The sequence below is a fragment of the Rhinichthys klamathensis genome, unplaced genomic scaffold, assembly GCF_029890125.1.
Source record: "Rhinichthys klamathensis goyatoka isolate OS25496 unplaced genomic scaffold, OSU_Roscu_1.1 h1tg000040l_1, whole genome shotgun sequence".
NCBI lineage: Eukaryota > Metazoa > Chordata > Actinopteri > Cypriniformes > Leuciscidae > Rhinichthys > Rhinichthys klamathensis.
The window spans coordinates 9,397,153-9,423,719 of record NW_026606587.1 but is presented as its reverse complement, the minus strand read 5'-3'; the positions used below and the strand labels follow the sequence as shown (position 1 = coordinate 9,423,719).

General features: G+C 37.7%; 2 protein-coding genes across 2 annotated transcripts; both read right to left on the bottom strand.

Moving 5' to 3' along the window:
• Positions 1–629: 629 nt before the first annotated feature.
• On the bottom strand, positions 630–19,676 carry LOC130082030 (protein SFI1 homolog). The gene is made up of 17 exons (XM_056246778.1): positions 19,470–19,676; positions 19,007–19,130; positions 18,748–18,919; positions 18,239–18,396; positions 18,041–18,137; positions 17,367–17,573; positions 13,020–13,163; positions 11,204–11,349; positions 10,209–10,417; positions 9,811–9,955; positions 7,871–8,158; positions 6,793–7,054; positions 5,752–5,869; positions 4,555–4,699; positions 4,203–4,293; positions 2,380–2,490; positions 630–1,628 (listed from the first exon to the last, which is right to left on the bottom strand). The coding sequence occupies exons 2-17, from the start codon at positions 19,120–19,122 to the stop codon at positions 1,578–1,580; spliced, it is 2,460 nt and encodes an 819-aa protein (XP_056102753.1). The 5' UTR covers positions 19,123–19,130; positions 19,470–19,676; the 3' UTR covers positions 630–1,577.
• Positions 19,677–21,184: 1,508 nt separating this feature from the next.
• Positions 21,185–25,929, bottom strand: LOC130082032 (uncharacterized). The gene is made up of 6 exons (XM_056246780.1): positions 24,812–25,929; positions 23,691–23,746; positions 23,190–23,406; positions 22,007–22,143; positions 21,568–21,744; positions 21,185–21,400 (listed from the first exon to the last, which is right to left on the bottom strand). Exons 1-6 carry the CDS (start codon positions 25,898–25,900, stop codon positions 21,223–21,225), a joined length of 1,854 nt encoding a protein of 617 aa, XP_056102755.1. The 5' UTR covers positions 25,901–25,929; the 3' UTR covers positions 21,185–21,222.
• Positions 25,930–26,567: the final 638 nt, after the last annotated feature.

The following is a 26,567-nucleotide window of genomic DNA, read 5'->3' as shown; positions in this document are numbered from 1 at the left end:
CCATTAGCATTTCTCAAAAAAAAAATGACCAAAGAGTTTCGATATTATTCCTATTTAAAACTTGACTCTTCTGTAGTTACATCGTGCACTAAGACCGACGGAAAATGTAAAGTTGCGATTTTCTAGGCTGAAAATACTATTTTCAGGCGCTGCGTCAAATCATTACGCCCTGCTGCTCTCATGGTACGGCAGGAAAAATATCGAAACTTTTTGGTCATTTTTTTTTTAGAAATGCTAATGGTCTTGTCCACTTCAATGATGTATGCTAAGCTATGCTAAAAGTGGTACCGCCAGAACCGGAGATTGGCTGAATGGATTCAAAAACGGTAAAACTCAACATTTTAACTCTGGGGGAGTTGTAAAATGAGCCTACTTCCAAAAAAAGTGGAGTATCCCTTTAAGAGTTTTCTGTTAAAACGGTGTTGTGTTAGCGGCCCCTAAGCTAATAACTAATGATCGTTTGTGACGGAAGTGAATCAATTAAAACTAACTTTAGCTGGAAAATAACTTTATTCTAGAGCTGTCATAAAGCCCAAACAATCTCTGTTACTTTAATTTCCTATTATCACTGTAAAGCAGCTTTGGAAAAATCTACATTGTTAAAAGCGCTATATAAATGCAGATGACTTGACCCTTAAAACTCATCTTTGACCACCAAAAAGACATATTTAAAAGTTTTTTTCCTTAAAAAAATGATTCATGCCTTAAAATAGCTTGAATGTAACTACACCCTAGCATCATTTAGTTTACACAGTTCTATGAATATGCAAATGAGCCCTGCCTCCACTAACTCAGACCGGCTCAGAGATCCACTTGATCATGATCACGTTGTCGACTCGTGATTGGTTACAACAAGGTAGTTTGTGACGTCAGAAACACCAGCGATCTCAAACCAGGTTTTTGAGACTTTCTTTGGTTCACTGCAGTTTTAAAGAGAAAATACTCAGCAATGGTGTTGACATGAATTTGCACATGGTTTGTTTTAAATCATATTAAAAACACCACATAGACATATAAACAACGACAAAATCTCAATTTTCACCACAGGGGAACTTCAAGTATATTGCTAGTATACTTTAGGTACACTTCAAATATCTTGCATTTAAAAACTGACATTATACAGAGATCATACTATCCTTACTAATAGTGATATTAAAACACATTGTAGGCTTAATATTAAGAAATGTGCATTGTGCAATAAACTACTCCAAATAAAGTTTAATTATAATATTTATATCAGTAAGTCTCAAGCGCTATGTCAGTAAATATGTTAATGGATTTGTAGTATACTTAGTATGAAATAAATGTATTTTAAATACATTTTGCTATAGGTTTCACTAGGGTTGATCAATACAATAACATCTTTTTTTATTCAAATGTGGATGGGGGTGGTTAATAAATATTTAGGAGAATTTTACATCACAGAATGAAATGATAGAAATGTAAATGTGTTGTTAAAGTGTTACTGAATTATTTTGGAGGTGTTGTTGTGATGTCTGGAGTTACTGCAGTCTGCTATGATCCGCATTGGCTGGTTTCCATCTTTTAATACTCTGCTTGTAAACAAACAGAACTGGTTAGGGCTCAAAGGCTGATCCATGGGCTCGCTGCCACCACACTTGCAAAACCTTCCAATAAAACAGAGTAGGAAAAAAAAACATTATTATCAATCTGAGTTGTTTGTATGGGTTAATCTTAGGTAATGGTGTCATTTGTGTGCCACGTGTTCCCTTCACTGATTTACTTGAATGTAATTTTGAACAGCACACTGGTAAAAATTAAAATTAAGGAATTACATGTGCTTTAGTATGTTAGTCAACACATCAACATAAGTGTACTTCTTTAAAGCAAGACAAAAAGATGATTAAAATACAATTTAAAATGTACTTTAAGGACCTTTCATTTGACATTATTACAAAGTGCACTTTTTAAAAGTGTGCTTATGTGTGTTACGAAACAGTCATTTCAGTGGTCTTTTATTTCAGTAAAATAATATTATATGTAAGTACAGATCTTAAAAAAAAAAAATATTTTTTAAGATTTAAAGTACACTACTCGTGGATATTCAATACAATTAAACGCACTACTTTTCCTCAAGGGAGCCTTAGATGATAAGCTCTGCATTGAGTCTCTATGACCCATTTCTCCATCTAAAAGCTCAAATTTTGCTCCACATTGCTACACACTGATAAGACAGTGTGAACGATAAGGGTGAAAGTCAATGTTTATGCGTTTATTCATAGGCACACTGGGTTGATTAAGCACAGACCAGATTACAGTGACCTATTAGCTATTAGAGATACTAAGTGTATAGTGACCCTGTTTATCTTGTGCAAATATGGTGAGATTTCAAAGGGTTGTGGACTGTGTCTGCTTTACCTGGGCTAATAGCATGCTGTTAAAGGTGGCTGAGTGATCAGCTGACACTCTGTTCCTGATGCGTCTCTTTCTCCAGGTAAGCCAGGCTTTTTGCAGCACAGAGTGCTCATTCTGCACCATAAAGATAAGGAGAAAGTTAAAAAAAATATTTTGTCATGGTAATGTTCTCAAATTAAAGTAAAAACAAAGAGACTCTGGTTGTTGGAGGCTTGTGTTCTTGCTGGTTGCTTGCACGGGCTTGTGGGCCCTGGGCAAGAACATGGGCCCCACCAATACTGACAATATTAGAACATAGCCACTACAAACGTTACAATTACACTGAAAAAGAAATCACTAAAACTAAGCACACAGTACATAGTTTGTTGACAAATAACATGTCCACTTTTTGCTGCAGGGATGGCGTATTTTAGGCTAAATTCCTGCATGAGTTAGCATTTTAGCATCTCCGGTTTCTGGCATTTTAGCCTTTTCTATGGGTTTTTGGTTAAATGTCTAAGATATTTAGATACCTCAAGATATGTTCACATTTATTCTATGTTATAACACAGCGAAAAGCCTTGTGATTTTTTAAAACGTCTTTACTTCGCTTGAAAAAGGTGGTTGCTAACAAGTGGCTAAATGGGACTACAGAAGTTGTCAGGGACGTTAAATATCATCACACCATCTACTCACTAGTCGCTTTCATAGCCTCACTGCAGCAAGGCCTTTTAGTAATGCTAAAAATGTCTCTCTTCAGGTTGAGGTAAATGCGTCTTTTCTGGGTTCATGTTTTACAGATTTTTATGAAGTAAACATAAGAATAACTGTTATATTTTTAGCAATATTTCAAGATGAACACCGACTGATCTGAAGCAACTTACGTTTACTTGATTATTATGATTTTTTTTTTTTTTCATTCATTTGTTAAAATGATGTCAAATGTAAAAATTCAAATATGATACATAAAACTTTTTAGGAATCTCGCAATCATCATTACATTTTATTGCATTATATGTTTTGCCCACCCCCCACAATAAAAACTACAGAGATTTAATCATAAAACTAAACATTTAATTATATTAAATATAGTATTTTACTAATGTAATGGTGAGACGATGCAAGACGCAGAAAGAATACGATAACAATAACACAACTACCATAGGATAAACGATAACACAACTACCATACTTTAACATGAGACAGCGTGGGGACGTGCTTTACTTTCCTTTTGTTGTTTATGTTTATGTTTATTATTATTAAAGTTACGTTGATCATTTGCCGGTTCCAGCCTCCTTCCCTGAGCTTTGAACATTGTTACACTGTTCCATTTCAAAAAGAGATTTTTTTTTTTCTGATTATAATTTAAATGTCAGGCTTTACAGGGTTAATTGCCCACATTTTTGCAGATCTTTGGCACCAGAAGTGCTGCCTCTGCCATCCAAACGTGCTTGAAACACAAAAAGAATCTGTAATAGCTGCAAAGCAATCCTTTCTGTGACCTACAGTATTTTGTACATTTCCAATAACTTGACCACTTATGAGGAAGCTTTGGAAATTGAGGATAATAAAACAGTACCCATACACGATATACCAGAGATGCCACACGCAACATGAATAAATTATACAGATTACCTCTACTTTTTTGTTGTTTATTTATACTGTATTGATTGTCACTTGGATTTTTTTGTCAGTTATTTGTTGTTTGGTGATTAAAAGTTGGGGCCCCAGACAGCCAACTGTGTCGCCTATAGGACGGTCTGGCCCTGGTTGCTTGGCAGTTCAATAACAGACAGATTTTGTCAAGCAATCATAATAATTAATGTTCATTCATGTTGATCACTAACTTGTTGTGTATACAGCAATGATGCTTCAGTTTGGTTTTTCCAACAGGTCCAGTACAGATGGGTCAGTCCATGAACTCTTCTCTCCACAGCTCTGATATGGCTCATGAAAATATCACTAATTATTAGCCAGATATTCATTACCAACATTCAAAAACAGTCGCAGCTCATTTCTCAAAAAAATACAAACATAAAACGCTTTGTTTGTCTTCACACAATGTTTCACAATCTAGCTCTAAATGTATCATATTACTGTGGCTTGAGTTTTTAGGATTTTGTGTAGCCAATGTGAACTTGTTATTGTTGTGTGAGTCTGTTTTATTTATCTTTTACTTAAAACCAATATAGTTTTTACCTGTGTGAAAGCTGTGTCTGTCTGTGTTGAGAAGCTTTCTGATATTGTTGGTACACTCTGACCCAATGATGGAAACTTCTAGATACTCCTCTTCCCTCTAGCCAGAGACTCACAGCCTCCCCCATCTGCCTCCGAGCTTTATGATCTGGTGGGGGGAAACGCATTTTGACACTTGTTAATGTTATTGCATTAAATACAAAACATAAAACAAGAGCTACAGGAACTTTTCTCAGCACTAACTCATTTCTGTGTAATTTTTACAATGACTTTACTGTTGTTTTGGTGATTTTTAGTGGCTATATTCACACAAACGTCCTATCATAGAAACCATAGGTGAAGTTCATCACATTAACTATAAACACTTCCACTACCACTTGACAACCACAAAGTGTCACAACATTTTTGATAAGTTCTATTGTTTTATTATTTCAAATATAATGTTTCTTCTTTACAAAAAAATTGTCACATTGTTTGATATTGTGACATTCAGACATATTTAAGTGTGGCTTAAAGGGGTAGTTCACTTTAAAATGAAAATTAGCCCATGATTTACTCACCCTCAAGCCATCCTAGGTGTATATGACATTCTTCTTTCAGACGTTATATTAAAAAATATCCTGGCTCTTCCAAGCTTGATAATGGCAGTGAATTGCAACCATCAGTACGAAGTTCAAAAAAGTGCATCTATCCATCATAAACAAACTTCACAGGGCTCCGGGGTGGGGGAGGGGAGGGGTAATAAAGTTCTAAATATGAATATTTTTCGTAATCAAACTCATCGTTTTGCTTCAGAAGGCCTTTATTAACCCCTCTGAGCCGTGTGGAGCACTTTTATGATGGATAGATGCACTTTTTTGAGCTTCAATCTGTTGTTTGCAATTCACTGCCATTATAAAGCTCGGAAGCGTCAGGGTGTTTATTAATAAAACTCTGATTGTAATCGTCTGAAAGAAGAATGTCATATACACCTAGGATGGCTTGAGGGTGAGTAAATCATGGGCTAATTTTCATTTTAAAGTAAACTACCCCTTTAAGTGTCCAAAAAAATATTATTACAATTATATTGAAGTTCACATTATATTTGCATGAGGTGACTGACCCAAACAGCTTATTTAATCGCTTGTATCACTTCAAGATTTCTATATTATTTAATAGTATCTGGAAGGCAAAGGTGTAGAAATAGGCCTAACAGTTTACCTTTGGCCCACAGTGACCATGTCCTTAGAGCTAACCGGGCTTCACTTCTTTCCTTCTTCACACAAAACATGTCTGCAACTTTCAACAAATCCCTGCTATGTGTCCAATGCTTGAACCACTGTAAAGAGAAGTAAATACACAAAATTAAAATAAATGAAAGCACTTAATATTCAGCAATATCATTAATTTGACTGCACTGACACTATTGGACGAGAGCTGAATTGAGCTGGATGATGTCATCACTGTTTTCTCCAGGGCTTCTTTATAGCTGAGTCGAACTCATTCCATAATTGATAAACTTTACACGGATATTGAACCAAACTGAATTAACACTGAACTGATTTCAACTGAATAATGACACTATTGTCTTTTTAGAGCTGCTTCACAGCAGAATTGAATTTAGTTAGCATCACTGCTCATTAATTCCATGTTTATCACTGTAAAATTGCTTTGAAACAATCTGTATTGTATAAAGCACTATATAAATAAAGGTGTCTAGACTTCTTTTAAAATGTTTTATTTAAATAATAATAATAAATTAATTAATTGTAACTTCATTTTTTCAAATATTTGTAATAAATATTTGTAATATAATTTATAATAAATTATTTTTAATTAGATACCCTTTTTTGCCATTTGAATGCAGTGTTATTGTATTATAATTTATATACTATTATATTTTTTGTTATTATTTTGAATTAGATTTTTTTTTTTTTTTTTTTTTTTTTTTTTTTTAGTTATGTTAGCACTTCAACTTAAGCTAAATGAAAATAAGAAATCCTTGGCAACTAGCTAAAAAAAAATTATATTAAATTTTTTTTAGCTAGTTGCCAAGGGTTTCTTATTTTTCAAAAAAAATGTAAAAACTTTTACATTTTATTTTATTTAATATTAGCTTTATTTTAGGTGATGAAATAAAAAATAAATAAAAAAAATAGGCCAATACTGCAATTTCCTAGACCTCATTTTTTAAATTACATGAGATCAATCAGCCAAATGACTGATAAAATATAGAAAACGAATTAAAGAACTGAATCAAACCTTGTGAAGTAATCTGTTGTTCAATGTTTGAATCGCTCTACATTCTGTGGCAGCAGTTCTCCAGCGATGAAAAGCTCTTCTCTGATAGATGATGAGCTGGCTCTCCATTGTACACTTCTTCTGCTGACCCTGGATCAGAGCTCTTCTCCACTGCATGAATACAGCAGCCAACAGTCTCATCTCACTGCTGTACTGGAACCAGGCCTCTCTGTACCTCAGTCTTTGCTCTGATACTGTGTGTCTGGACCATGCCAGCAGAACCCTACATGGAGAACAAGTCCTGATAAAGCCAAAAGCCTGGCATGCGCATACAAATGCAATGCAAATGACAGCACAGAAATGCTTTTCGGTATTTTTATTATTATTTTGGGGTGCTTTTGCCGGTTTGTTGAGGCAGAGGTTGATATCACATGCATTGTTAGCTAGCAGGTTTAAAAAAAAAAAAAAAAACGTTTTTGCAAACAGTTTTACAAAAAGAATGATGTAACTTGGGTCTGTCAAGCTTCAAAAATGACTGTATGTATGTACATCACAAAACGACCATAAAAAAAAAGTAATTGCCTCTAATGCGTCTTGTTTCATTTTTGGACTTTCTCCAGCACACGTCACATTGACTGCTTGTGTGTGTGTGTGTGTGTGTGTGTGTGTGTGTGTGTGTGTGTGTGTGTGTGTGTGTTTTCTCATCTGTAAACCAGCAGCTTTGACATTCTGCTAAATATTTCATTTTGTGTTTCATGGAAGAAAGAAAGTCATATGGGATTGAATAACACGAGGGTAAATGATGAGTATTCATGTTTGGGTGAACTACCTCTTTAAGGCAAGACACTATATAGACAAAATCTGTTTTGTTTTTTCATGCACTGGTTATTTTGGGATATTTTGCTTCCACAAGCCTTCTTTCAGAGCCACAAATCTCCACTTATGTAGCACTTACATATTTAAACATAACATTTCAGAAACCTTGTAATACAAAACCATTTTGCAATTCTTATATTAAGTAGCTAATCAACAGGCTAATCAACTATTATCTATTAGATTATATTTTTTTCTGTATTCACCTTTGGTGTCCCAATCTCACCTCCTCTGCTGTCTCTGTGTACAGTGTTCTCTGCTCCTGACACTCTGTCTGAAAGCTGCTTTCCAACACAGGAACATGTTCTTCATGGTCTGCATGATGTTTCTCTGCTTTCTGGCTCGTGAGATGTGCTGTCTCCACCGATGCATCACCAGTTGAGCCTCTTTGAGCTTCCCCTCTTTGAGCTGCCAGAGACAGAAAGCTCTCTGCTGTATTCTCTGCGTCCTGACCTCCTCCAGTTCTCTGCTTATGCACAGCATGCTGAACTCATGAAGCCACTGAGAGAAATATCTGGAGGTAGAAGAGAACAAAATCTTTAATGACTTCACCATAGAAAGGTTTTTAGCAGCATTTAACAATGTTTGCGCTTATATTGGCATAATCAACCTCAATAGTTCAATTCAACTATTGGGGAAAAACAACTTCCCCAAAAATCCCCATCAAAATTGTTAATTTATTTGTTTATTTTTTTACTTCCTTACTGACATTCAGCCCAAAAACATTTGGCAATTATTATTATGATTATTATAGATAATAATAAACATACTGTCATGGTTTTGGTTGTTTGTGTTCAGAGATTCTTAGCTTTAAGGTGATTTTGTTCTGTTTTTCCTGGTTTTCCATTTCCTGTTTAGTTCTCATTTGTTCCCTTAGTTACTGATTATGTTCACCACCTGTTTCTTGTTCAGTTCTCTTTGTCTTGTGTATTTAGGGTACGTTTACACATCAACGTTTTTCCTTTGTGTTATTCGTGTACAGACGACACTGTTGTCAAAACGATCACCGTTCCCATGGATCCGTGAAAACAATACAAAACGCTGTATTATTCACGCCAGGCCAGTTGTTGGCGATGTCACTTTGTAAAGAAACACGACTACGCGCATAGACTAAACACGTAATAGGCATGCGCATGATGTCACTGTTTTCACAAATGTTCTTTTTTGTAGTTTACACTGAGACAATTAATGTATTTGTTTTCAAAAAGTTGCACTTTAAACTGCTTTGAAACCTTTGCTTTTTCAGGCCCCCAAAATGGCGTTGTCGTGCAAATGAACGGCCAAAACGCATAAACAGTTTTGAGTTTTTAGAAAGTGGTGTCGCGTAAACGCCCGCTTAAACCCTCAGTTTGGTTCTCTCTTTGTTTTGTGTTGTCTTTGTTTTACAAAGCTGTCAAATTCCTTGAGTTTGAATTATCTCCTTTGTTTCTGTGTAAAATTAAGTAATATTGCTACAAATAGATCCCCTGCTCTTCATCTCCTCTGACCTGTTGTGACACATTTGGATAATAATCACTCATTATTGGTTTATATATATCTTATGCCGACCAATTCTGCATTTACAGTATTTGATCCGAAAAAATACAGTAAGAACAGTAATATTGTGAAATACAATTCAAAATTTAAATAACTGTTTTCTATTTTAATGTGTTTTAAAATATAATTTATTCCTGTGATGCAAAGTTGAATTTTTAGCATCATTACTCCAGTCTTCAGTGTCACATGATCCTTCATAATCTCTGTTACCGTAAATTGTATGTTTATCTCTGTAAAGCTGCTTTGAAACAATCTCCATTGTTAAAAGCGCTATATAAATGAAGATGACTTGACTTGACTTCATAAATCATTCTTATATGCTAATTTGCTGCTCAAGAAATATTTCTTATTATTATCAATGTTGAAAACAGTTGTGCTTCTTTTTATATATATATATATATATATATATATATATATATATATATATATTATATATATTATATATTTTAGTAATTTATTTTTGAAAACTAGGATACTTTTTTCAGGATTATTTGATGAATAGAAAGTTCAAAAATATGTATATGTATATCACACTCATAGCTCATATATACAGTATATATAGTTATAGAATCAGCCGATGAAAAATCCTTATGATATACTGTTCTTTTTTCCATTTCCACACACACAAACCTGTGTTTTAAGACTCTTTGGTGATAATGCTGAGATCTTCTGAAATATTTTTCTGCCTGGCTCCACATGAGAAATGTTCTTCTCTTCATGACAATCTTCCTCCTCTCATCATACTCACACAGAAGAGCCTGTCGATGGGCCCGATCTAAATCAAAAGAACATGCATGTGCTTTTATTGGTTTATTAATAGTTATTTGTTATGTTATAATGCATACACTCAACATATATTGCATTTCAATGCTCATTATAAGGCAATATGCATACTTTTTTGCATTATGTATACATATTAAATATATACAGGCCTTTTAAGTGAAATAATTAACTACAGTATAACAGAAAAGCAAGAAAAAAAATCATTGATAGAAATATGGCTTAATTCAATGATGGTTTAGACTCACAGTTTTCATGTTTTCTCCACTGCTGTAAGATGACTTTGACTCTAAGGTGGAGTCTGTGTTGTCGTATGCTGTTGGAGAGCTGCTGCTGAGCACAGATGATTCTCCACTGACAGAAACAGACACGCAAGAGTCTGTAGTGTGAAAAGAACAGAGCTGACGCCTGCCTCTGCTTACAGACCTGCACACACCTCAGCCATGCCCCAAACACTCTTAAACGCACAGAAACAGACACACACTATCATTAACATGCACTTCACATTGAGCTTCACATCACCTTCCATGTTGCAGATAGATAAAACAAAGCAAAATATATAATTTAAGGTTAAAACAAGTGGTTGACCATTTCAATGACCAATGCTGTCATTCATATATAATTAATAGTATATTAATAAATAATAATAATAATAATAATATAAAAATACAATGAACACTTGTTTAGTATATCATTAACATACTAATGTAGTTTTTGTTAATATTTTGAATTATCTTTTATTTCTACATTTTGTTTTCATTTTTATTTCAGATAAAGTTGTAATAATTATTGTTGTTTTGTCAGGTATCTCTTGCGCTGATTGGTTGGATTACCTGAACGTGCTCCTCCCGAATTTTATTAAATAAACTTATTTTTAAGTAAGGGTTTAAGTTTTTTTATTTTTTTTTACTGTTTATTTATTTCAGGCAATGGGTATGTTGGTTTTTTTACTGCTTTAGTTGTAGTCAACAATAACCCTGCTTGTTTTATACAATATTTACTGAAATTTCCCTATTACATTATTTTTATACTTTTTTTTTAATACAGCCATGGTTGTTGATATTGTAAAAGTAAAATATTGGTTGATTTATCAGTCTGACTGATACAACGATGTATCACCAATATTTGCAATGGTAGTGGTGCATAAATTAAACACAACTGCTTTAAAATATCATAGTGATATCTGATAACCACCATAAAACAGCCAAAAATACATTCAGGCTGTCAGAGATATGACGTGTACCTGTTCTGTAATGTGCGGATATAAACGGCTCTGGCAGTCTGCTGCTGGCTTACACATGTTACCCACGTGGAGAAGCTCAAGTTCAGTCTGTGTCTCTCCATCTGTTCAACAGCACACTTCTGCTGCTCGCAGTGCGGCCCCACGACCTATAACACGCATAGAAAAACAGCTCGCAGATATAAGCTGCATTTGTCCACAGTCAAAGATTTAAATATGATTTATCAACATGAAACATTCACAACTCTTTATACTTCTCTAATATTGACAATATTGACATTCTAACAAGTTGTTAGAATGATTTAAGCTAAAGAAACAAACTTATCTGATATTCTTTTGCCAAATTTTGTTTCTAATTTGAGAAATATTTCTTAAAATGTAATCTATCATTAATTTGAATCAATCAAGTAGATGAGCTGTACTAGTTTGGCTATACCTATACAAAAAATAAGCCAGGGCTCATTACCATGGTGGCCATGAAGTGAACTGATTTGCCTCAAAGGGACTTGAATAAGAACATGTATTAATGCTGCCATCACATGCTATCAGAATTATCATAAATACGAGTTTCCTAGTTAAAAATTGGACATGAACTCTAAATTTGTATTTACCACTGGGGAACTCTGGGATAATATTGATACACAAGTTCCCGAGTTGGGCATGCCATAAACTTTAGCAATCTTTTGCTAAAAAAAATTGCTGCTGTGACTGTTATTCTTTATTCGTTTTTTTCCACAACAGCTACTATACATCATCCTTGTCTTGTATTTAAAGTAGTGCATATTTACATATGTTAATACACATTTGAAGAATATTGTATGTTTTATTCACCACGAAAACAGCCTGTTTTTGACTGAAATTCCAGAATTGTTAGCAAGCTGACTATCTAGATAGTGTGGTCAATGTTTATATGGTTGTCAATTAACGGGACGCAAAATATCATTTTGGCTTAAATAAGATTCTCAATAAATAGGCTAGAATAAACCTGGTGTCCTCCATGATTCCTGTTCTTTCTGACAACAAAGCTCGTAATTACAACTTCAGAAGTGGGAAGTAGGAAATTTCCGATAGCACGTGATAGCAGCACAAGCAAGTAAAAAGGATCCATTATGAGTAATAATGGTATATTTTAACTTGGTAAAACAATGACCATTTTTATTAAAATTCTTTTTATACATACATATTATTTACCCCTTCATCAAGTTTGTTTCCTTTAAAGAACTGGGGTTCCCAAGGTCTTGGAAAATCTGGATATATGAGGAAGCCAATATCTATAATTTTTTTAATAGTACATTTATTTTTGCTACTTAGCCTTTTGCTGCTACTTTCTTTACTAAACATGCTGAAAGAGTTTTTTGAAACTTTTCAATAGTTTTTTTTGTAGAAAACTTAAATATAAGTACAATTTTGAACCAATTTGGGTAATTATGAAAAGGTAAAATGGCAATTTGTATATCAAGAAAGAGGACAATTGAAAAGGACAAAAAGATTGATGATATTGTGTTTTTAAGTGTTTAGTCAGAGATAGAATAGCTTTAATATGCGCATATTATGATTTTATTGATAAAATAGAAGGTTTTAAAGAGAAGCTAAAATGGAAAAATTTTCCCATTATTGGAGAATTGTTTATGGTGTTTTATATTAAGAATGTTTTTTTCTTTCTCGGGGCCTGGGGTAAAACAGGTTGAGAACCACTGCTTTAAATATAAAAGGAAATAAAATAACAATCCTCCCAATGCAGATGGAGTTTTTTTTTACTATATTGATATTTAGAGTCTGGGGCAGATTCATAACATACATTTTCTACTTAATTTTTTACCATTCTGGTCCATGTACAGAAGCAGTGTCTGAGTAGATTGGTGTCATGGGTAAGCGTTGCGTGTTGTTCCAACATGCGTTTCCTGCATCTCTGCGAAACCATTAATTTCCATTGAATGACAGTGTGAAAAATCACCCTCCTCTCCTGTAAAAAAAAAAAATGTGTACAAAAATCAACAAACCTACTTTTCTCATTGCTCATCAACATAGTTTAATACTTAGTTCACCCAAAATTTAAATTTTGTTCATTTTGTACCAAACCTAAATGACTTTTCTCTTCCGTGCAAAAGGTGTTTTTGTATGATACATTTAAAGAGGGTGGAAACTGGGGCTGTTAAGTTCAAACTATAATAAAAACATCATACAAGTATCATAAAAGTAGGCTATATGACTCATAAGTTACATTTTTATTCTTCTGATGTCATACAATATCGCTTTGTGTCAGGAACAAGTCAAAAGGTTGTTGTTAAAAAATTTTCCTCCACTGCATCACATATAATTTTTTAGCTATTGTATGGCTTCTGAAGACGTCAAATATATGTATGGACCACTTTATATTATATACATTTCAGTTTTGGATCTTGACACCCTTTTCTGGTCACTGCATGAAAAAGAACCAAGACTATATATTGCATAATATCTACTTTGGTTTCCACAGAAGAAAGACAGTTATACATAATTGGAACAACATGGAGGTATACTCATACTCAATACTCATTTTTGGGTGAACTATTTTATGTATATATGGACTATGGCTTTGGCTTAAAGAAAACGTCTCAGGTTACATATGTAACCATGGTTCTCTAAGAAGGGTTACGAGACTTGTTGTTCTGGAGTTTTGACGCTATGGGAAACGCCCTCAGCGTCACTGGTGTCTGAACATGTACCAAACATGTCTTTTTATTGGCTGACGGCAGTCTATGAAATCATGAGCAGAGCGCCCATGAGTATAAGAGGGTGCCTGCAAAATACGTCATCTACTCTTTTGTCTGAAGGAGACATGCAGGCAACCCGATGCAATCCATAGAGGGCATAGAATAGATTGACACTACAGATCACCTAGCTGGAGTCAAGGGGTTCAACCCCCAGGGCACAAATGCGACTCATAGACTGCTTAATGGAGCCATTCCCTCAGCTCAATTTCTCTTATAGCAAGAGAAGGTATATCAGCTTCTGTGCTCTATTGCAAGGGCAGTCCTGGCCTTTACAACCTCCCTCCCTTCCTTGCAGGGCAGGTAAAAAAAAAAACTTAAATGCCACAAGAGCAAACAAAAGCTCTAATAATTGCTAGTTATGTCAATGCTTAAAGCCGCTAGGGAGTAGTTTACCAAACTGAGTACTCAACTACGACCTACCTTCGGTCTACCACTACTTCCAAGGTGGAGACTATAACCCTCTCTTCATCAGAAAGAATCATAACACGAGGGACATAGTGCAAAGGCTCTCGCCATCTCAACTCAACATATAGGGAAACCGCAGGGGAGCTTAAGCTCTACAGTCACATGGGAGAGCAAAGATTTTCTCCAGAAAACACTTCTATGAACTCATCTGATCAGAGTGCTGCCATAACAAAATAGTTGGAGAGGGAATAAACAAAACTGAGGAATCTGGGAATACCTATCAAAACTCCATCCTTTATACTCTCTACTCTACCTCATTGGTATCACGAGGGCAGCTGAAGAAAGGGAACATGGAATGTGCTCAAAACCCTTAGTAATTAGTCTTAATGACTATTTTACTACAACTGCCCCTACAGGGGAGAGTCCCCTATACTCAGGATGGAGGGAAATGAAGTAAGACATAATGCAGTGAGCCCAGTAATCCTCATTACATAGACTCTAGACCCAAGGAATTTGAAGGGGAGCTAGGCCTTACTTAACGACAACAATGCAACAGGGGAAGAGCAGCTCATACCATGCCTTGAGTAAAGGTACTCTGAGGTCAGCTACAGCTAGCGCCTCAAGTCTATTTGGCACCAGGCCATAGTATGTGACAGATAACAAGGAGGGACACCCTCAGGCAAACGTCCTCCCATCATTAGCATTGATGCTAATGACCATAGTAGAGCATCCTCCAAAAAGGGGATTGATATCCCTACCTGATGGGTCCAACATTAATTGGAGAGGGGGATCCACGAAACATTGGGAATCTCGAGAACTGTCCATAGTTCTGTCCACCCTGCTCTACCCTAAGGTGAATCTTAAGAGCAGATTAAGAAAAGGAGCCTGCCAAGTGCTAAAACTTTCGTAATGAACCTTCCAGGCTACAACCTTCCCTATTGTTGCCCTTTCAGGGTCCTTGCTTCTGCTTAGGAAAGGAGGGAGAATGAGAGCAGGGCATAATGGAGTGTGCCCACTAATCCTATCACCCAGACTCTAAGAAGAACAGCTGAACCCTTCCTTTAATAAAGGTACACAACATGTATTTCATGGCAGATAACAGGGAGGGATGCCTACAAGCAAAACACCTCTACTCATTAGTACTGTCGCCATGGTCGAACACCCATTCAAAGAGGAGCGATATCCTTGCTTCAGAACCCAATAATAGTTGGGGAGGTTGGTAATTGAAGCATGGTTCTATTCACCCTGCTCTACCTTAATGGTACTTAAAAGCAACTGTCACAAAGAGCAAGAAAGGCTGCTTAGAGCTGCTGCTCCTCCGAGAGGGAAGCCTACTTCTGTACTTTGCCAAAAAGGGAGGGAAATAAAGCAGGGCATAATGCAATGTGCCCAATAACTCCTACCACTCTGCCACAGGGGAGCTCAGTCCCTACTTAAAAACCCCAATGTCATTGGGGAGCGTAGCACACACCCCATTATAGCTATCAATTAGTTTTATTAGAGCACCTATCCAAAGGAAAGCAAAAAACCTACTTCAGAACGCAGTAATAGTTAGGGAGGTAGATAGGGAGATGTGAATGCCACAGTTCCGTTCAACTTGCTCTTCCTTCAAGGGGAAGCCTATTCCTTTAATTCGCTGTAGTGGGAAAAAATGAAACTGAAAGCAGAGCATAATATAGTGGGCACAAAAATGTATTATCACCAGGGCTCCAACCCGAGGGTGCCACCAGGGAGCAAGCTTGTCAATGCGTCTTGATAACACATTCCAAAGAGAGCAACACCAACACAGTCACCACAAGTTGAGGGAGGTAATGAAGAGGAGGGGAAAATGATATTATAGTAAACCCATCCCGTTTGCTCTATCCTAAGGAACATTAGAGCAGTTCCTCAAAGGTAGCATGCAAAATGCTGACTTCCCAAACCAGCCTCACAGGCTACAACCTTCAGGGCTGCTCCTAATACCAGACAAAGAACCTTCTTACGTGAAAGAGGTATGCAAGGACGAGACATGCATTCAGCTATCCAATGCACTGATTACCTCGGTTCAAACCTTTTGGAACTATTGGAAGCTTGCGCACCCTTGCTAAGGGTCGCTCATGGCCCACTAGAAAGCGCTTGTCCAAACAACCACAAGCAACTTGCCATTTCTCACGTGACCAGGCCAAGTTTAACCTGTGCGTTTAACCTGTGCCATCACATCCAATAATTTCATGTTTGCAGGGCTGGTGGGTGGAGCAGATTCAACTGAAACATCAACATGTTCTTCCCCAACCACATTCAGTTCCTCAGAACTGGAGGTTGCCAGCAACATGCTTTCTGCTGGATCAGGAGGAATCCGCACAGCCTCTGGTTCCAGCAGATCGCTTGAACAAGCTTGAGGGGTCTGGAAAATACTAATAGTTCCTGCTTCCCCAAACTCCTCAGCCGGTTCAACCTATGAACGCTGCCTTAGCAGCTGCAGGCCCTGACCCACGAGGCGCAGGCGATTGTCCCCCTCCCCTCAAAAAGATTGACAAACGTGAAAGGAGCCTTCTTACTGTGAACTTGTCACAGTGCACATCCAGCTCCCTTGAGAGTCCTCGAGTGTAAGAAAGCGTATACACGAAGGAACACACTGTCGAAAACTCTTGCTCCCACTTGCCATTATTCTCCATGTGCTCATAAACAAACAGCTCCTGAAGACAAAAAAGCTGCTGATGTATTTTGCAGGCGCCCTCTTATACTCATCATGGCTGCTCTGCTCATGACGTCATAGACTGCCGTCACCCAATTAAATTGGCGTGTTGCTGTGTAGATGTGTTCAGACACCAGTGGGGCAGAGGGCATTACCCATAACTCCATGACGCCGTGTTAAAGTTCCACTTCGAAAGGGAACAATGTGTGAAAACATAAAATACCAATTTTTACCATTGTGAAGCCATTTTTTCAAAGTTGGCATAGTTACTATGGAACAGCATTCCTGCCAGTGGACCAATATAAATGATTTTGTTGATTAAGATTTAATTTACCCAGTGCCGGACAGCCCTGCAGTGTATTTGTGTATGAGCTCTCCACACCCTGAATGCCACAGTCAGGTCTTTACATCTCCTGCTTTTTCTACAGAGATCCCCCCGTAGCCTCATCTCTCTGTTAGTGTGCACTAGACTCCTCCACTGGGAAAAAGGCAGACTCAGATCAGGATGCATCATCCTGCCGAGGGCTCTTAGTAGCACAACCTAAGGAAGAATGAAAAAGTAGCAGATTTAATATGAATAGAACTGACTGCTGAATTTACTCAGTTTGGTCCCATACTAATACAACAGCAGAAGCAAAGCTGACTCTGGATCAGAACTGTTATACTATGAAGTATTAAATGTAAATTTACCACCAGAATGATCCAAAAACATGATTCATATTATGGGATCCTGTAAAATTATTAACATTTTGGTGGAAAGAATCAATACTCAAGTTATAACAAAGAATAAAAAGCCATAAAAATCTAAACTCCTAATATTTAGTTTCTCAAGTAAATTTAGCGGTTTGCTAAACCGCAAAACCGATTTATTTTGCTAAACCGCAAAATAAATAAATATTACTAGATTTAATACAAAGTGCATGTTAAATATCAGGGAAATGTTATAAACAAAAGATTTATGTATAAACAATATAAATTGCAATTGATTGATTGATTGAACAATACCACCTTTGATCTGCAAAGTCTGCAGTGATCATAGGAGCTCCAGAAACAACTATGAGCCATTCTCTCATCTCCTGGGTCTTTATATTCCTCAGAGATTTTACTGCGGGGAAAAAAAGAACCAAAGTAGAATGGTCTTTTGTCTTTAATTTAAACTTTGTACTAAAATTATTTTAAAAATTAAAATTAAATTGTGTAGCTAACCTGATAAATGATCTGTGCTCCTCTGATGCGGTCCATGACATGTGGCTGTGCTGTGATTCTGTGGCCTGTAGAGGGCAGTGTTGCTCTCTAGGTGTCAACACACTTCGCTCCAAACTATCATCTTCTGCTGTGCAGTTTTTACATTCTACCAGAGAACCCTTTTTGAACGATTAAACATTTATGATGAAAAGAAAAAATAAATCACAATATGCTTACTGAGAATACAAAACCTATACTTTTCCAACTGATTACTTACAGCATGTTCCCTAGGAATTACTCAGCTAAAGAGCAAAACGTTTGACAATAAATCAAATCACCTTTTTTGTCAATGATACTACAATATTAGCAGTATTATGGTGCTTTTGAGACCTCCAGTCTGATTTAAAAAGTCTTGGTCTAAGTTTTAAGAGTTCTGCTATGGTCTGGGTCTGCTAGCTGGAAAAATGCTAATTTAAACAAAACAAACAAAATCCACGCAATGGGCAGCTAGCTAGCTCTGAGTCTTGTACCTGAGGTAATGCAGTGGATACAGAACAGGGTGAGGAAGATGAGGATGGATGAAGATGAGCCAGTTTGGCTGTGAAGAGCAGAACTGCATCAGAGAAAACAGCCTGAGTGTGTCTGTACCACTCCACAAGAACAGCCCGCTGAACAGCTCTATCTTGAGCTGATCTGTGAGATCTCAAAGAGAAATTTAAGAATTGAGCAGGGAAAGGTAGAGAGAGAAATATAGCTACAGAGAAAGAGAAAAAGAGGAGTTTAGCATACTGTGCCAACTGTTGTTTCACTAATATCTCTGTCCACTTATGAAGAGTGTTGTGGAGAAGTAGCATGGATGATAGTTCTAGCGCTGAAAATCGTGTTTTCCATTTGAACACTTTCATCGTACAACCTAAAATCCAAACAGATTTTCAACATTGGTAATAATAAGAACTGTTTCTTGAGGACCAAATCAGCATATTAGGATGATCTCTGAAGAATCATTATCATGTAACACTGAAGGCTGGTGGATAATCATTTTTAAAATATATTCAAACAGTTATTTTAAGTTGTAATAATATATCACAATATTACTGTTTACTGTATTTTTATCAAATAAATGCAGCCTTGGTGAGCATAAGTGGATTTCTTTCAAATCTAACTAACCTTCAACTTTTGAAAGATATGTATATCACAGATAGCTGATAGCACAGATCTTAAACACATAATCATACTCGTAAAATGATCTAACCTGTGTTTTTCTGTCTTGTATGAAACTGGTGGATGAGGAACTCCTTTTGAAGACAGTGTAGCTGTAGAGATCTGCTCCACTGCTGTAAGCATGTCTTGAGTGTCAGAGCCTTTCTGTGATAACAGTAATGCAGAAGCAACGCACTGCGGTGAACCAGTGTTCTCCACGCTGATAAACACCTGCCATAAGCACACAGAGAATCAGTGCCACAACATGGAACAGTTTAGCAACCACATAGCAACACCCTATAAAGAAACTAGTGTTCAAAAGTTTGGGGTAAGTATTTTTTTTTTTTTTTTGGTGATGAGCCTTCTAAGACTATAGCAAGTTCCCAGGAAGGAACTCGCGGTCCTCAGGTGCAAGAAATGAGATACCAGGGGAATCTCCATCAACGTGAATGTGCCAAGCCGAAATAGCAGCCATGTAAAATGTAAGTGTAGCCAGGGCCAACCCTGCTGAAAGATGCTCCTGTAGGAACTCAAGGAGTGAACCAACCAGGCAATTACCAATACAATTTCCTTGTAGAGGGAGCTCTAGCATTAAAAATGGCCTCAACAACCTCAGTTGAGAGACCAGATTCTGGGAGCTGATCACCCTCAGGGGCCAGACCCACCGGTTCCAAATCTCCGGTCGGGGGTGAAAGATCCCTACACCTGAGACAAAAAGTCCCTCCTGGTCGGAATCTCCCACAGAGAGCTTTCCAGGATAAACAATAGGGGCACTATCATACACCGGCGCAATGCAGCAAGTGTTTTTTTACTAGTTTCAGCCCGACGCAGTTATCATTTTCACGTCCTGCGCCACGTTGTTTAAATAGCAAATGCATTTGCGCCTATTTGTGCGCCCATGGGCATGCTGGTCTGAAAACGAGGTGTGTTCAGGCGCATTGTTGTCGCGTTGCTATTTTGAGGCAACTGAAATAAACTGTGCCATTGACCAACTGAAACCTGGTCTAAAGTCCATGGCGCAATATTTTTTTTGTTATTTAAAGGTTCTCTAAGCGATGTCGGGTGACGTCACTTCTTGTTGACGTTTAAAGTATTGTCAAACAAAACGGAGGCTAGCTAGACCCTCCCTCCTCCTCATCCGCGCACTAAACCCCCAAACCCCGCCCCCAAGTCCTTCTTGTTGGTGATTGGCTGGAACTGTTTGTCATGTTTCGTGGAGCGGGTTAGCCCAGTTTGTTTTTGTTGCTGTTTGTGGAGCCTGTGGTGCAGTTTGAATTAAATATAAACGCAACAATAACAAAGACATGCAAATGAACCAAAAACAGGACATGATGTCACAAGATGCGACGCTAAAAAGGACAGAATCCTCAAGCATACCTGTTTTTTCTCGTCACAGTCATGATGTTGCTCAGCTGGTCAAAATACCATCATATGTATGCTACGCACATACAGTGAACGCATTTAGCCCGGCACACTGCATTGTTTTGGATGTTCGGTAAGTTCCGTCTCAAGATATACGCCATAAAAGCAGACCAATCAGGTTGTGAATGTATCCCTATGCATTAAGGTTTGGTGTTAAAAATGCCAATGTGAACGCTAAATGGACCAGGAATATATATATATATATATTTTTTTGGTTGGGACCAAATGAACCAAGCGAACCGAACTACAAGTGTACTAAGTGTATTGTCCCAGTGACAAACTTTTGTACCCCTAAAAGCACATTTGTTTTTGGTGTTCCATGGCAGAAAATCAGTCATGCAGTGAATGACATGAGGGTGATGATGTGAGAGGCAGATTGACCCTTACCGGCTCAAAACTAACTGTTTTTCTCTCTCTCTTTGATGGGATTCTGCTCTTTTCTGCCAACGATGGAAGGAGTGAAGAAGGTTGCTTATCTGAGTGGACTGCTTCAACTTCTCCAGCTTCTTCTGATGGTAACGGATCTTCCATTTCTTCCATGCTGATGCTAACAAATGCATTCTAAAGAAAGACAGAGATCTCATTGATATCTAGGGGAAACATTATGAGATATTTAGATAAGTTATAGCAAATTCTAAAAAGAGACTGAAACATTCGGGAGACTGAAAAAATATATACTGCACTAGCATGACACAGACATGGATATAGCATTGAGAGAATATCTGTACCTGTACTGATCTGTGGCCAGCTGTTTTCTCTGCCAGGTTAATATCCACAGGGTCCAGACTTTGCTCCGGAGTCGTCTGACCCAACACACACATGCCCACCACTCCTGCTGTCTCCTAGAGAACCGTTTTAAACACACCTGCCTCCACAGCAGCCAGTGCTTATACAGTACAGATAGACTGCAGGGTGTAAAGCACATACAGACACACTTAAATACACAACTAGATACTTACATGTGCTTAAGAAAAGGAGAGTGGTGCTTCTAAAAAGAGGTAAGAAACCAGCCAGGACCTACGTTATGCACAACTTAGATGAAACTCATGATAGCTAGCAAAGAGAAACCCTTATTCCTGTCCAAGATGGTAACTCAGGCATCCCTATTAACTCTTATTCATAGTGAGGTAACTGTAGATATGACCCAGATTATGGGATGATTCTTACTGATAATGAATCACAGCTGTTCTGAGCAAACGTGGGTTCCTCCAGGTGGAACATGTGGTCATCAGAAACATAGTTCTGCTGGGCTGAATGAGTCGTTTTCTTAAAGCATCTGTGTTGCTCTCATAGTGATTCTTCCACTGTAACAGAATGTGCTATTAACTTTAAGATATGAAGTTGAAATGGTTCGTTTAAAATACTGTCTAACACCATGGGCCATATTTTATCGATCTAAGCGCATGGTCTAAAGCGCATGGTGCAAGTGAACCAATTTTGCTAGTCTGCGCGCCCGGCGCATGGTCTAAAAGGGTTGTCCCTATTCTCTTAATGATTAATGGGTGTGTTTTGAGTGTAATGTGCAATAAACCAATAAGAGTCTCATATCCCATTCCCTTTAAAAGCCAGTAGCATTAGCGCCATGGCGGATTGCTATTTACATGGCGGAATTTGCAAGGGGAAAAAATTAACGCTTCTCTAGCGAGGAAACGGATCTGCTTGTGCACGAGGTTAAAGTGCGCAAGCAGACCATCTACGGGACAAGCCGGATTCCACCATATCTTTATCTACACAATATAAATCTTTTACATTGTAATCCTTATATATCCTAATATTTGGCTTGTTTGTGTGCTGCTGCACATCCCTGTGTGTGTAATAAGCAGAGTGTAGACGCGTTGTGGACCCGCCTATATGCGCATATTACTAATGCACCCTTTAAATAAAAATATATATATATTGCGCCAAGCGCCATTGACTTTAGACCAGGTTTCAGTTGGTCAATGGCGCAGTCTAATTCAGTTGCCTCAAAATAGCAACGCGCCAACAATGAGCCTGAACACACCTCGTTTTCAGACCAGCGCACCCATGGGCGCACAAATAGGCGCAACTGCATTTGCTATTTAAACAATGTGGCGCAGGACGTGAAAATGATAACTGCGTCGGGCTGAAACTATCAAAAGACACTTGCGTCGCGCCTGGGGCTGCAGTGTACCGGAGTGTATGATAGGGCCCCACGAGGAATTATGCCTTTTGACCATCCAAACACTGTAGTTCATCATAGTTATCATAGTCAACTTTGTTGTAAATTTCTGAGGGATATTCTCAGGAAACTCTGCCATTGTTTATAAAATACATTATCACAAGGGTATAGTGTATTATAGAGTATTAGGCTGTTGTACACATTTCTCACCTGGTAAAAACTCTGATAGAGTATGAAATTACTTCTTCTCCTCTCCACTGCATCTGTATGAGCACAATGCATCTTTGCGGCCCATCTCAGAACAAACAGAGCTTTGTTCAAAATCCGTCTTCTGTCATGACAGCAGGCTTGAGAGAGTAACCGGAGTCTTTTTGACCACATTCTAAGACAGCGCAACCGCAGACGGAACCTATACAGATCCTCACTCCTGCATAACACACAGTGACAATTGGCAAAAAAATTTACAGTGATGACAGTCACCATACATATTTCACGGCCCAACCTCCAGATAATTCTCTTGATCTCAATTTAAACACAGTACATGGGCTCGAAAACGCATTCAATTCTATCCATTCAGCTGAACTCAAAATTACAGGTACAAGTTACAACAAGTAAGATATTTATTGTTTTATAAGCTCTATCAGAAGGGTTACTTATTACGCTTTCACAAGCACAGGCATTTGACACAGATACAGAGTTTGTTTTCTTTACCTTTCTTCTATTTTCTTTTCATCAAAGTCATCACAAGCCTCTGGTGTCACATCAAGCTTTTCAAACAAATAGAAATATGTTAACGATGTGTTCGATTTTCTAAAATTTCATCAAATTATATTATCCCTTCAAAACACCTCTTGGAAACCAATCCAAATGGAATCAAATAAGAATCTATCCAGCCGGCACAAGACATTTCTGTTTGGTTGAAAATAGGTTCTGATGTCAGGTTATCAAGACCCTGAGCAGACCCTATCAAGACCCAAGACCCTGAGCTGAGCAGACCCATCAAAGTAGGGTTCTAAGGATTCTGAGTTCTAAGGATGCGTCACACCTATGTACACTTAATATATAGCTACATCCAGTAATATATAACTAAACATAAATTTAAAAAATAATGTAATATATCATAGCAATGTCTTACTGTCATTCTTAATTAAATTTTTTTTTTAAATTTATTAATAATCTCCATTTATGACAGTGTGACTGTAGCCTGGCTCCGCCCTCCTAATTACTTCTGCTCAATTTTCATTTTCCTTCAGTACATTGTCTGGGTTTGCGGTATATTCGCGGGTTTTCTCCGGCCAATTTGTTACCGGTCCAATCAGCGAACAGAGGGAGTGGCTGAGAACGATGACGTTGAGGTTGTTCCACCAAATGTTCCAGAGTGACTCTGGGCAGATCCAATAGTTTTAAACTTCAACAGAGTAACCGCCTTCAAGGAAGTTAACGCTTGTCAATGGGGAGTAGCCAGACTCTCTGTAGAAATGAAATGTACGAGAGTCTGGTAGGACCAGGCTAGTGTGGCTAGGCCATAAGAATCAAATTCTAATTAGATTTTAGCTGTCAAAATGGATAATTTTTCATCCATAACAGAACTCTGGAATACTGGAACGTCTTACTGGAAAACAAAAGGAAATCAGAGGTGGAATGAGTTTTTAAATCTATTTTTTTATGTTAATTTTCATTAATCATTGTAAGTAAACTGCACTCATAACAATCTAGTGTTCATTTAAAATTCTTAAGGAATTCTCCATTTGAACTGGTTCCATATAATGATATAAATCCCAGCAGGCTTCATTTAGGATATTTTCATTACGGGATTTTGAATGCCAACATACCTGAGCAGAAATCTGAGCTTCTGTTGCAGCCAAGGCTTTACACTTCGCAAAAGGTGAGTGTTGATGAGATGTAAGGTATTGCCCATGAATAGACACTAGTTCATTCCTTCCTGCCAGTCCAGGAGGACATTCGCATGCTCCTCTAAGAAGAACTCTTTGCATAGTTTGCGTATGGTTCTTTATATCCTTTCCATGAATCACCAGTGGGTGCATCTGACTCAAATTCTCTTGGATTTCAAGCCTTTTATGAGGGTTAATCTCTGTAGGGCTTTCAAAAGCCATTTTGTTGCCATTAGGCCTTGTGTCTCTGACAAAATCTTCATTTTGTCCAGATTTGTTTGGTTGTTTGCCATGTATAGATACTCTAGGGACTTGACTAGAGCTGAATCTTGTATTACAGCACTGAAACTGCTGTTGTCTTTTGATACCTCTAGGAATGTAGCAACTGTGCCTTTCACTTTCAGTGACAACAGGTATTGCGAGAAAAGAATCTGCTGAGGTGGATCCAGATAAGTTGGGCGTTTGATGTTCCACAAAAGAGACGGCTTGTTCAGTTGTGTCGAAGTGGAGCATCGAGCAATGCAAGTTTGCAGACATCCACGAGGACTCAAGAAGCTCATGAAAGGTAGAGGAGGAAAGCCTTTCATCTTGCTTTTGAAAAGCGAACGCTTCCTTTTGGGGTTTATAAGCAACGTCTGCAGAATTAAAGCAGGTCGGCTGGCTGTTTTTCTTTGAAATTGTGGATAATGAGGAATCCTCAGTAAAATCCCTCTCTTGAGTCTTCCATTGCCCACACTTATGCTTGGCTGCTGTGTCACAACATATGAGGGCTGTAGCATCACTTGTTGTATCTCTCCTGGCGTATTTTGAGCCACTTGCACTCTCTGAAACCGAATAAATGTTCTTGTGGTGAGGAAGATCATAAGTGCAGTCTGCTTCCCTCTTGAAGAATGTTTGCTGAATGAAAGGCTCAGAACCAAACGTTAGTATAGAGGGACGTCTACTCAGCGGGGTGTTCTTGTATAAAGTTGTTGTACCGTCTTTCGGAGCATATGGAGGCTCATCTGCGTTTTCCTCAGGCAACGGCATGATGCTTGTTATTCACATTTTGCCGTTTCAATACAGATCAGTTCAGGTATAATTTTAAAACAAGGTCTCATTCCATCAGCTCAATACAATATTCAGGCATAACCATGAGAGCTGCATTAAAAATGGCTGAACTTCCAAATAATTAAATTAAAGATCTAATAATTTAAATGTCAACTGATTAAACATTTATATTCTTACATGTGGATAATGCAGTGGCAAATATGATCATCATCAGGCTACAGCTGGAAAGTATTTACAAAAAATCACTCACCCTCAGGGGCAGCATGTTATATTTGCTAATGCCTCCATTTTGTGTCATCTATAGTTAATGATCTGTATAAATTGTGGGCAAAACCTTCAAACTGCAGAGCTCACGTTGTGTGAGCTAAGAAGATTAGAAACAGATTACTGTACAACCAACCTGCTGGGAGGGGCCGGTAAATTAACTCAGTCTAGTTCTCATTATAAGCTGAGAGACGACCTTTAAAAACTATATTTTACATTTTTGAAGAGAACATAGCTGGTGTTTGCCCATGCAAAACACTGCACCACAATGCTAAGATGCTATGGGAATTGATGCGCAGTTCCTAAGCTGTTCTGAGTGGTTAGTTCATTGCATTGGCTAATCTGGGTGGTTGTTAACTGGCCCGAATCAAAAGAGCCCATT

Bases quoted from the DNA above. Each gene is read 5' to 3' on its own strand.
- LOC130082030 (XM_056246778.1), bottom strand. From the start codon at position 19,122: ATGAAAGTGTTCAAATGGAAAACACGATTTTCAGCGCTAGAACTATCA. The intron at 13,164-17,366 runs GTAAATTAAATC...TTTTTTTTACAG, and splicing joins GCAGGGCTGTCCGGCACTGG to GAGAGGAGGGTGATTTTTCA. The intron at 10,418-11,203 runs GTACACGTCATA...TGTGCGTTTAAG, and splicing joins ATCCGCACATTACAGAACAG to AGTGTTTGGGGCATGGCTGA.
- LOC130082032 (XM_056246780.1), bottom strand. From the start codon at position 25,900: ATGCCGTTGCCTGAGGAAAACGCAGATGAGCCTCCATATGCTCCGAAA. The intron at 23,747-24,811 runs GTATGTTGGCAT...TTGTTTGAAAAG, and splicing joins AAGCTCAGATTTCTGCTCAG to CTTGATGTGACACCAGAGGC. The intron at 22,144-23,189 runs GTGAGAAATGTG...ATTCTGTTACAG, and splicing joins TCTATCAGAGTTTTTACCAG to TGGAAGAATCACTATGAGAG.